We start from the raw sequence: 12,149 nt of genomic DNA, 5'->3' as shown, positions 1-12,149 counted from the left end.
ATTCACTTGCTTTTAGTCCTGGTCCTTACCACACAGAGGGGAAAATAATTGTTTTTGTGTAACTGGCCTATGCAAATATAATTCAGTTAGAACTTCCTCAGGTAAGACTCTTCCCTTTCTAAAAACTGTGTTATGGGAAGAACAATGAACATGAAGCCTACCCTCCTAACAAAAAATTTTTTTTCTGTTTACTTTGCTCATTTGTTTAGTTCTTTAGATTCCACATATAAGTGAGATCTTATGGTATTTGTCTTTCTCCGACTGACTTATTTCACTTAGCATAATGTTCTCTAGGTCCATCCATATTGTGGCAATTGGTAAGATTTCATTCTTCTTTATGGCCGAATTAATACTACATTGTATAAATGTACCACAGTTTCTTAATCCAGATGTCTACCGATGGGCATTTCGGTTGTTTCCAAGTCTTGGCTATTGTAAATAGTGCTGCGATAAACATAGATGTGCATATATTTTTTTGAACTAGCATCTTGGGTTTCTAATAGATAGATACCTAAGAGTAGAATTGCTTGCAGAGTGGTGCAACCACTATTGAAATCAGTATGGAGGTATCTCAAAAAACTGGAAATGGAACTACCTTATGACCCAGCAATTCCACTCTTAGGTATCTATCCAAAGAAATCCTAGCAGATTTTTAAGTGCACAAAACTGTGCTAGGATCTATAGGCACAATGTCATACACAGAGTTCTAGAACTTATTTCTCTTGCATAACTGAGATTTTATACCCATTGACTTTTGAGCCCACCTTTACATCATTCACTAACAACCAGAGCCCAGTCGACCCATTTAAGAAAATGTACTGAGTGGAGGGAATATTTCAAATACTGAAAAGAACATGCTGTTCTCAGGGCTTCTGAGCATCTGGGAAACACCTATTCACCTACCAATGTGCTGAAGCTAATGATGCTCAATTTCCATGTTAAAGCAAGTCCCCAAAGAGCCAGCAGCCCCTTGAGTTCACTTTGTTGGAGTCACTGTGAGAGCATGGCTGTCTGTAATCTAATTGAATCTTAATATCTTTTCCAACGCACGCTTGGTGCAGATTCCATTGGTTGAGAGAGTGGACCTCGGAGCTTCCTGCTTGTTCTGAATCTAGATCCACCGCTGACTAGAGACCCCGAGCTGGTTTCTCAACCTGGCTGAGCCTTGGTTTTATAACCTGTAGAATTAGAAGAACATTTTAGAGCTGTTCTGAAGCACAGATGAGAAAATGTATGCAACTGCTCAGCACTGAGTAAGCACTCCATAAATGTTGGCCATTATTATTGTAAAATATTAATAGGAAAAGAAGAGTGAGAGTGTCCTGTTGAATCCAACCTCAGTTCAGCCCTCTGAGGCCCCCGGTACAGAATGTTCTTATCCTTCTTTAATTTCACCAGCCATCCAGATTCCAGCAAAACTGCATAATTGTGTACTTGTAGCTGGTTCTGAAATCTAATTAAACTTTGAATAAGATATACTGCTATGCCACAGGTTTTAACAGTGCTACTTAAGTTTAGATCCAAAAGCAACACTTTAAATAGACTGTGCTTAGTTTAATGTTTAATGCAATCTCACAAGTAAATGCACAACAATTTTTTTTAAACCAACCCCTTCCTCTCCCAAGGCCATATCCATTTATTAAGATTAATGAAATCTGCCTTCTTTTCTGTTTACGTAGTATAAATCATCATATGCTTTGGGGAGGTGTTGAGCGGTTATTTCTGGGGTGGATTTTTTTGCTTCCCACCATCCTAGCTTCAGTCACAACTGAACAGAGGCAGCAGGAGCCTCCCAGTTCCTGGGGCTTCTTCGTCTTAAAGGCTGACGGCTGCCACACCACAGTGCCCAGTTCCAGAAGCTCTGGGTTTATCCATGAGCTTGTTTACCCATTATCTATGGTTTCCAAGCTCCTCCAGGTAATTCCAAGTGGCCTACATTTGAGAACCCTTGGTAGGAGAAAGAGCACTGGATGAGGAGTCTTGGTTAGATGCTGCAGATTCAGGCTCTAAATTCACCCCAGCCCCAGCTAGCTGTGTGTCTCTGGTCATGGCACTTTCCACCTGGGCATCTGTTTTCTACCCACCAAGTGAGGGGCATGGCCATTGGTTTTAAATTCCTTTCCGGCTTTTTCTCCTGGGATCTTGTGATTCTTACTCTGGGCCCTCAAGGGTTGGCTGGTGCCTTGTTCTTGCTGCTCTTGGGCATTAAAGGGGTGAGGCATTCCGAAAATCTGGGCTTCAAGCCTAAAGGGTCCCCTTGAGCAGAGGATTCTGGGTCAGAATTTCGCAGTGCTGATTGAAGGATGTCTTGATCACTTGGTGGTGAGGAGGCGGTGTGCTCACTGGGAGGAAGTGGCATTGAGCCAGTGGGCGATGCTTTCGTTTTCAGTGGAATAAATTCCCTCAGCTGTGGAGGGCCTGACTTCCCCCACCAGGTCCCGAGGGGGTGTGGGACTCCGACATCCCTAGTCCTCCTGCCCTAGCCCACGGACATTTGACTGGGCGCCGCTAGCTCTGTGACCTCCAGGTAACTCTCCCCTGTGAACCTCCCAGGCTCTGGGGGTAAAGTAATAATATTAATAACTGCCATTTATTGAATGTGCCAGACATCATGCTAAGAGCTTTACTTACCTTGTCTCCCTTAATCCTGTGAGGTAAGTACCTTTATGACCATTTTGCAATGGGGTAATTGGGGCATACAGAATACATGTGACTTTCCCAGGATCCCACAGCTAGCATGTGACAGCACCAGGGTTTGAGAGCTCTTAGTCACCCCCATTACTGCCTCCTCAATGAGGCGGGCACCTTCTCACAGGTGAGGAGAGGGTTGAAGGATGGAACAAGATCACGGGCATGAAAGCCTCTGGCTCAGCCAGGGCTCGAGTCAAGTCTCACGAACAAAAGGCCAGTAAAGGACACCGACTTGCCATCACAGGAGGGGAAGGGCGGGGGCAGTTCAGCGAGGTGGGCTCTGCTTCCTGGACTGATGTGTGTACCCTGCTCTGGAAAGATGCCTAAGCCCCCAGCAGGTGCCTAACCTAAACATGGTGTTCAGTGGTGACAAAGAAACCTTACAGCCAGCCCTGTGGTGTCCTAAGCCAGCCACCTGGCTTCATGTTAAGATGCCCAGGCCTCATCTCCAGAGATTCCAGTTGTTGGTCTAAAGTAGTGTCCAGGCACCAGCATTTTTATGAGAGCCCCAGGGGATTCTGGATACTATCCAGGGTTAGAACCACATGCGTGGGCAGCAGTGAAGACAAGATTGTTACTGATGTCAGCCTTGCTTCACTCTGGAGAATTCTGAAAATTTCCTGACTACAGGACCATCATGTCATTAGCTGCCCCTCCACCTAGCCCAGGAGAGCCCACCTGGCTCCCTGCCTCCAGCCTCTGTGGGCACAGCCAGCCCTTCACAAGGGCACTCATGCTGTCTCTGATGTGTGCTGGAGGAATGGAGAAGTAGAGGTTCTAGGTTTGTGGTCAGGCTGTTACCCAAGAGGGCAGCGGGAAAGAGAAGAGAGCAGCACGGTTGTGAACCACTAAATTAAGGAAGTTTCTAAAAGGAGTTTAAATGTCGCCTACTAGTTCCAACCCTCTGTCCACCTGGAAAATTTTATTTTTTTTTAGCTGAGCCATCCTGTCACCTGTTGGCAGCTCAGCAGCAGCTCAGCTCAGGCCAGGAATCAAACCGGCGACCCTGTTGCTCAGAGCTAGCAATCTTGGAGCGAGGTCTTAACCAACTGAGCCACTTGGCCAGCCCCACCTGGGAAATTTTTGAAGATTCCACGTCTGCCCCACACTAAGGAACAAACTCCAGGATGTGTCAGCAGGGGAGAGAGAAGTGATAAAGGGAACCCGGTGCGGGGGTGGGGTGGGGTGGGGTGCAGAAGGGGCAAGAGGAAGCCCCGGACTGGGAGGGCACATGTTCTGGGAGTAAATATAAAGGATGGGGCAGGGTGGTTTGGGGAACCCACGGGACATAAAAGAAGTCTCACTTTACATGGCTGGCTTTTCATCATCACTAAGGCAGTCTGACTTCCTGGTTCTGGCACCGGCTCTTCCTCCCTTACATATTCAGTTCAATGTCTGTTGATCATAGGCGGTTTCTTATTTTGCAAATACACTAGAGTTGACCCAGGGCCACGTGCCTTGGGAGGCTCAGCAGAAGCAGAACACACGAGCCTCCCACTTGGGCTGCTCAGAGTCTATGTAAGCTCGAAGTGGCTGCAAACCTCAATAACAGCAGGGGTGGCAGCCCCTGGTCCAGGAAAAAGTGCACTCGGCAGAGGTGTGGAAAGAAGCCATCAGGGTGGGCCCAATGTTTGGTAAAAGCGTTAGAGCCATAGGTTTGGCTCCCGGCCAGGAAAGGAGATGACTCCCATTGGTGGCTCCACCCAGCAGAGGTGCTCAGGTGGGACGGCACAGGCTGTCTGGGAATGCCATGGCACTGGCCTGCACAGGGGCCCGAGAGATGGCTGCAAGTTGTGCACTTCCTTCATGAAAAGCTGTTGACACCAAAGAGCATCCTCCTCAGCAAATGTCTAAAATGTGCTTATGTTTATTCTGGTTACCATGACGAATCATTGTGCATTTTATTCTTTTAATTTTTAATGAAATGTATTGAGGTGACATTGGTTAATAAAATTACATAGGTTTCAAGTGTACAATTCTATAATGCATCATCTGTCAATTGCATTGGGTGTTCACCACCCAAAGTCAAAATTTTTTTTTTAAAGGGGGTGGGGTGGGGTCATCAGGCTCCCTTCCATTGAGCACAGCATTTCTTTTCTTTTTTTTTAAAGATTTTTATTGGGGAATTGGGGGGATGGGAACAGTGCTGGGGAATTGGGGGAAGGGGAACAGACAAGTTGCTGTCGTTTATTTTTTTTTTTGTTCTTCAATCTAATTGTGGAGGACGTTGCTTCACTGGCCCAAGTTGGCACCATCATTGCGCTCTTCCCTGGCAAGGCAGATCAGTCACCGGCTTCTGGACCGCCGCTCACTGCGGCTGCTGGCCGCTCACACTGGCTGCTGGCTACACACGGTAGCCCATGGCAACCCACTGCCACAGGGGCTGCAGCCTACGCCATTGCTGGCGACTCATGGCAGCCCAGCTCCAGGTTGAGCTGTTGTCCAGCATCTTAGCTGTGGAGGGCAGTGTCACTGGCCCTCATATGTGGGATCCAAACCAGGGCCCTCTGGCATCCCAAGCGAGTTCTTAACCATCGCGCCACTCGGCCGGCCCCAAAGTCAAATTTTGAAAATGCCATTTATTTTGTTTTTCTTTAAAAAAAAGGCAATTAAATAGGAGCATAAACACAGGTTAAAACTCTGCATCTACTCACTCTTAGGCATTAGCTAACTCATGACCATTCGTGTACCATACAGAGGCTTCATTATACGGGAAGGATCAACTACTGTGTGAACTTCATCTTGCGGCCGACTGTGCGTGTGTGCGCGTGCGTGTTCGTGTGTGTGTGTGTGTGTGTGTGTGTGTGTGTGTGTGTGTGTGTGGGCGCGCGCATGTGCGCGTGCGCGCGTGCGTGTGTGTGCGCGCGCGTGTGTGTGTGTGCGCGTGCATGTGTTGGGGAGAGGGTGCAGTTTCCTGAGGTTCGCTCCCAACCCTAAATGGAGCAGTATGTATTTCCTTGGGCGTTTCCTGTTGCTTGTTAGAAAACACTGCCTCCTGTCTCCTGTCGTACAGCCATGACCTGAAACTTTATAATCCTCTGGAAAGTACAGTGGCTTCCACTGAAAGCTAACTGTCGCTTTTGTGTCTTGTCTAAGGAAACTGTTGGAGAGCCGTTCTATTTGCTGGTGACAACGCTGAACCAGAAAATAAACAAAGGTCCCGTTGATGTCATCACTTGCAAGGCTCTGTACACCCTTAACGAAGACTGGCTGCTGTGGCAGGTTCCGGAATTCAGCACTGTGGTATGTTTGCGCAAAGCTTTCCATCCAGACTCGGAAATAGCCTGTGTGGGAGTTAGAGATTGTGGTTGGGGGTGGGGGGTCACTTCAAATGAAACGATATCATTCCTACTTGCAGGAAGCCTCAGATGTTTAGTTAATTAAAAACAGTAGTTGATAAAATATTAACACGTGTTCATATAATAGATTGTAATTACTTGGATTGGGGGAGAAAGTATTGTAATGATGCCTGGGGTACTCATCAATTTCCAAAGATTTTAATATCAAGATTGCTTATAGCTTTCAGCAGCGTCAAAGGAAATGCAAAGTACTCCCCATTCAGCACTTATAATTGCAATCAGAATTTCTCAAATGGCTCTCTGCTCTGGAAGACAATGTGTGAAGATATATTTCAACCAAATTGAGGCCGTCTTATTTTAGAACGATAGCAAAAGACAAATCCCACTGTGTTCCCCATGCAACATGATGCCCTCGCTTTATTTTCAGGGTTAGTTACCAATGTTTGGTATCATGCACTTGATGTCTGTGATCTCATAGATATTTTTAGAGGAATGCTGTAAATCACTACAGGAGGATGATTGCCAGGAACATGGAGGGTTTCGCCCATTTGAGAACCTCCTTTTTACCCACCCTCTTCATCTTCCGAAAGGGAGAGGTAGCAATTTCGTGCACATACAGGAATTTTAGAGAACCAAGCGTGGCAAGTAGCTCCAGAATTACTTAGGAATATTCTATGCTTTTCTGTTAATAGAGGCTTGGGAAAGAGAGTGCTGTGTTCTGGTTTGATCTTTCACTTTATGGAGACTCTGGGCTTCTTCACAATCTCATTAGTCGAGAAGGAGGAAAAAATTACAGTGAGGTTTTGGTATTGCTTTGTGAGGGAGCCGAGTCTCCTGTGGCTTCTCTCTGGCTGGTGAGTGCTGCAGTGTCATCCAGGAAGAATTCATTGCCTAATCAGAGTAGGCACCATGTTGCTGCAGACCGTGTTATGGTTATGTTCTCTGGTGGGAGAATAGTCCACAGATCAGGGGTTTGGAGTTCCTGGTCACTGGCAGATGTCCCTCACCCTCCACTGAAGATGGCCCCATGCTCAACTGCCATCCATGGGACTGGAAGCTGAGCAGAAAGGCAACGGTTCTGTTTTCTGACTGTACACTGTCTGAGGAGAGGCAGTGGGGTGCAGTAGTGTTCAAACTTTAGTATACATCAGTATCGCCTAGAGAGGTTAAGCACCAATTGCAAGGCAGCACCTCAGAGTTTCTAGGTCAGTAGGTCTGCGGTGTGGTCTGAGAATGTGCATTTCTAAAGAGCTCTCTGCAGACACTGCTGGTCCAGGACTACATCTGGAGAGCTATTGGTATAGTGGTTAAGAGCACTGACTCTGGAGCCAGGCAGCTTTGAATCCTGCTTCTGTCACTGGCTAGCTGTGTGACACTGGGCAAGTTTCGAAACCTCTCTGTGTCTCTCCTCATCTGTGAAATGGAGATGATGATCATGGTGCCTGCTTGTCTCATGGGGTATTGTGAGGATAAAAGAGTCAATCTCCTGTAAGACACTTAGAATGTTGCCTGGCACATGAGTGCTATGTACATATTTATAAAATTTAATTCACATCTCTTCTGGCGCTTGTTAGCAGTGCAGATCCGGATGGATCAATGCCTGGGCCTTCCCCTGTGATTGGTTAAATCAGAGTCTCTGAGGATGGAGACCAGGCGTGGATAGGTTTTTGTTGTTGTTGTTTTAACACTCCAAATATTGATAATTCTAATGTGTGTCCTGCATGGAGAACCCCACTTGGAGAACAAAAGATGAACTTTGCATCCGAGCCTACTGTCTCTCTTTTCACTGATCCCGAGTTTGACTTCACACCCAGTGCCTTGGTCCTAACCCAGAAAATGTTGGTGCTTTTACTTTGAAACACTTTAGAAGCCCTATAGGGTTTTTTTGTTTGTTTGGTTGTTTTTAAGATTTTTATTGGGGAATTGGGAGAAGGGGAACAGACAAGTTGCTATCCTTTTGTTCTTCAGTCTAGTTGTGGAGAACGCTGCTTCACTGGCCCAAGTTGGCACCATCATTGCGCTCTTCCCGGGCGAGGCAGATCAGTCTCCGGCTTCTGGACAGCTGCTCACTGCGGCTGCTGGCCGCTCACGCTGGCTGCTGGCTGCACACGGTAGCCCATGGCAACCCACTGCAGCAGGCAGCCCAGCTCCAGGTTGAGCTGTTGTTCAGCATCTTAGCTGTAGAGGGCAGTGTCACTGGTCCTCATATATGGGATCCGAACCGGGGCCCTCTGGTGTCCCAAGTCAGCTCTTAACTATCGCGCCACTGGCCCGCCCCACAGGTTTTTAAGGAGAAATATCTGCATGTAAATATAGGTCAGGGAATCCAGCAGTAATTTACTCTCAGGAGACATGAGCCCCGGACCGGAAGAAGGGGGACGGAGAAGATGGGATTGGGAGTGGGGAAGAAGTCAATGCCTGAAGGAACTTTTGAGGTTTAAGTCTTTTTTAATCCTTTGTATCTGAATACTTTTTTCCCCCTTTCATTTTGAATCATTATTTATTTCACAGTCAATTAAGACCATGTGTTTCTGATTTGTTAACACTCAACTCATCATCAAAATGGTTCTTGAAGTTGAAGCAATTCATGTGAACTCTTGGATCCTTTTTTCCCCCTGTTGATAGCTCCTGTGGAAAAGATTAATGGAAAATTATGATTTTAGATAGCCACATTAATCTTCCTTTTCAAATATGGATTTACGATTAGAAATCTAGAGTTAAAACTGGGACAGGGGTGGGCCACTTCTTTCTAGGGACCTGGCCTCAAACAGTGATTTTTCATGCCTTTTGTTGGACCTGTCCCAACTTCACTTTCATGGTGGATGATTATACTCAAAGCTCCAGAGAAGGCACCTGATCCGGTCTGTGCTTGGGTGACAAAATGTTAGCAGAAGGTCAATATAAAAAATTTAAAGTTTTTCGTTTCCTTTCAGGCAAGCTCCCCCAGCCTTCAGCATCATCTCTCTTCTCTTCTCCCCGACCCCCCCTTTCTCACTTTAATCCCCCCTCCGAGACATGTACACCCAGTGGTTTGAAGTCTTGATTTTCTAAATTTGCCTGAGGTGGTTTAAGTAATTGGAAACCAAAGTGTGGTGAACAAACTTGAGAGAGGGAGAAAGTGTGTGTGTGTATAAATTCTTTCAAGGAAAGAAAAGTCAGAGAAAAATCAAAAGCAGCCGCCTGACAACTTGAAATGACAACCTGGTGCCATGGCAGGGACACGTTTAAAAAGAAGCCCCCCAAATTCCTGTTTGATTAAATACTCAGAAACACCTCACATAACCACCTAAAAATTAGGTTTCACACCTCTAAGATTAGGATGTGTTCTCCCTGAGGTGTGGGGTGTTTTCTAGAACATAAAGACACCCTGCCAGCTTCTTATACATGAAATCATTATACTAACAAATGGGCTCTGGGAAGTAATTCTTTGCAGCATCCTGGGAGGAAAATTCCTCTGTGTTTCCTCAAACTTAAGCAAAGCCGCATGGAGTCACGCTTACTGGAGCACCGTAAGGAACTATCCCCTATCAGGGCATTGCAGGCTGGTGTTCAATGGGGCAGACCATCCTGACGCTGCCACCCTGCCTAACGCTGGCATCAGGGGAAGGTCTATACACAGGACTCGAGGCCTCCTCTACTCTCCAGGGATTCGAATTTGACAGCTAGAAGAGGAATAAACCCTACTTGCTGCTTGGCGGTTTTTCCTCCTTTGCAAAATTACAGGCACGTTCGATTTTATTGCTGGAGGATCTTAGGCCCTGAGCGTGCACTGTGTCCAGAGAATGATTTCAGAACAGATCCCCTGAAACTTCTAAGGCGCGAGTGAAGACTTGAGGATTTTAGTTCCAGGAAAGTATACCACAGGGGAGAAAGGACATTTACTGCACTTTCAGAAGATGAGAAAACCCAATAGCTCGTAGCTAGTGTGCTGAATTAGCAAGAGAAGGTTGACTTGTAATCAAAGTGAAGTGAGAAATGGTTTTTTGAACTCTTAAACCCAGGAAATGAGCCTGCCAATCCGCTGTATCTGAGAGATAGCATCTTGGCATCCTGGGCAACGGTGTTCTGACAAACATATTATTGCCCTCATTCTCACATCTACGAGAAAGTCTTTAAGATTATTAGAAATTCTTGAAAAAGCACAGATCCATGCCTGCAGAAACCTTAATGCCTCTACTGTGATCTATTGAAGGTTGATGGCAGCCCAGACCAGTCTGTCTTTTTTCCCCTAGTAGTTACCCTTTTGGGGACCATCATGTTTAATAAAGTATTTCCTATATAGCAGAGTTCTAGCTTTCCCTAGAAGTTTCTCGTCCACATACTTTCTTTAGCCTAGTGGCTCATCACCACTCCCAGCTCCTTCTGTTCCATTTAGTTTGTCCTTTTAGAAGATCCATTATCCCTGTAATTAAACAACCCACTGTCCTGAGATTAAGTCATTCACTGTTACTTCAATTCATCCCATTGTTCATTAAATCCTGATGTTTGCACTTCAGCAACCTTGTTTTTCATACTCCTGGCATTTGTGGAGAAACAGTGAAGGTAATTAACAATTGTTGAGCTTTTTTACTCCTTTTCTCTCTACCATAGTGCAAATCATTTCCATTATGACTTGCAACAATACCGAAACCATTACCAACTTCATAGTTACTGGTCTGAGCTTCTTGATCAAAGAAGTGAAACCATTTTTTATAATCATTTTAGGTAAGTCATTCCCTAGTTGATGGCAAGCAGTGGAAAATGAAAAACGCATGTTAAATTGGTACTTTAAATGACTTTCCTCTTTATACCCTTTCTTCTCATACCCAGAATCATACAGTTGGAAAATAATTTAGTAAACCTAAATACAAAAGTATTTAATTTTCTTCTTTATGACTCAAATGTGACTCTATTATTTCATTAAAGATCTTTATTTATACTGGTTGTCCTCAGAGAATGATGACTTTTATAGAAAATCATAATGGATATAAAAGGTTTTTTTTTGTTTTTTTTTTAAGATTTGTCTTTTCTATCATGGCCAAAGTCAGCATTCCATTTGAAGTTCCTGTTACCTAGAGCAGGGATCAGCAAACAACAGCTGTGGGCCAAACATGGCCCTGCTGCCTGTTGTTATCAATAAAGTTTTATTGGAATACAGCCATATCCATTCATTTACCATTGTCTGTGGCTGTTTTCCTGTTACAACTACAAAGTTGAGTAGTTGTAACAGAGATCAGACAAGCTGCAAAATCTTAAATATTTACTATCTGGCCTTTTACAGAAAGTTTGGCAGCCCTAAGCTAGAGCTTGATGTAATAGAGAAAAAGAACTAGAACCCACCCTTCCACCAACCCCAGAAGCCTTGGCGTCTTTCCTCTTCTTCTGGGGCTACAGCGATGGAGATAACTTGCCGCTTCCCATAAACCTGAAACTCGTAGGGAGCTTTGCCAAGAAACAAAAGACTGTGAAATACTCCTGTTAAACCTAAAATACTGAAATCAATCATTTGGGGCTAAATCAGACAAGGTCCTCACTTGATTCTAGCATGAACAAATGTGAGCAAATGGTAGCCAGTATAAAAACCTTTGTGAAAGAAACTTAAATTTGAGGAAATCTCTCCATTAAATTTTTTTTTTTCTTCAAAAAGGAAAAGGCCCTTTTCCCTCATTATCCTGTTAGGGGGCAAAGTCCAGGAAGCTGTGGGCTCTCCATCTTTAGTGGGGACAGGGGAAGGAGGGTGGAAGGGGGAGGTCAGCAGCAGGGACAGCATTAGAGGGGCGTCTGGTGGGATGTTCCAGGGCTGCGGACTCTGGCCTGAGAAAAACCCCAGATCAGAAGCTTCTCTGAGACTTGCCCTTGTAACTCTGGGCTCATGCTCTTCTCCTGAACTTCTGGACGTCAGTCTCTCTCTCTGTCTCTCTCTGTCTAATTCAGTTTGCCATAAAAACCAGACTTTCCTCTTGACCTTTATTTGGCTCTGAAATGAAATTAGAAATACATTTTATAGGTTTTGTGTAATGAAAGAATAATGGCCTAAGACTTTTTATGATAAAGTTGCTGGTTTGTAACAAATTATTTGAAAAGTACTGTCTAGGTGTTAAGGTATTAAGCACGTCCTTGCCCTTATTCGCTAAGAATGTGGATGAGGAGTAAACGAGGTAGCTGGATCACCTTTCCTCC

General features: G+C 45.1%; 1 protein-coding gene across 2 annotated transcripts in view; it reads left to right on the top strand.

Annotated features, from left to right (window-relative positions):
• The window catches only part of PLXNC1 (plexin C1), a 163,484-nt gene that overhangs the window by 118,125 nt on the left and 33,210 nt on the right, over positions 1-12,149 (top strand). For both annotated transcript variants that reach the window (XM_019661264.1, XM_019661265.1), the window contains exon 21: positions 5,788-5,934. In XM_019661264.1, coding sequence (XP_019516809.1) covers positions 5,788-5,934 — 147 coding nt within the window. The remainder of the gene's footprint in view (positions 1-5,787; positions 5,935-12,149) is intronic.

Source organism: Hipposideros armiger, unplaced genomic scaffold (assembly GCF_001890085.2).
Source record: "Hipposideros armiger isolate ML-2016 unplaced genomic scaffold, ASM189008v1 scaffold_342, whole genome shotgun sequence".
Lineage (NCBI taxonomy): Eukaryota > Metazoa > Chordata > Mammalia > Chiroptera > Hipposideridae > Hipposideros > Hipposideros armiger.
This window is presented reverse-complemented; position numbering and strand designations above follow the sequence as displayed.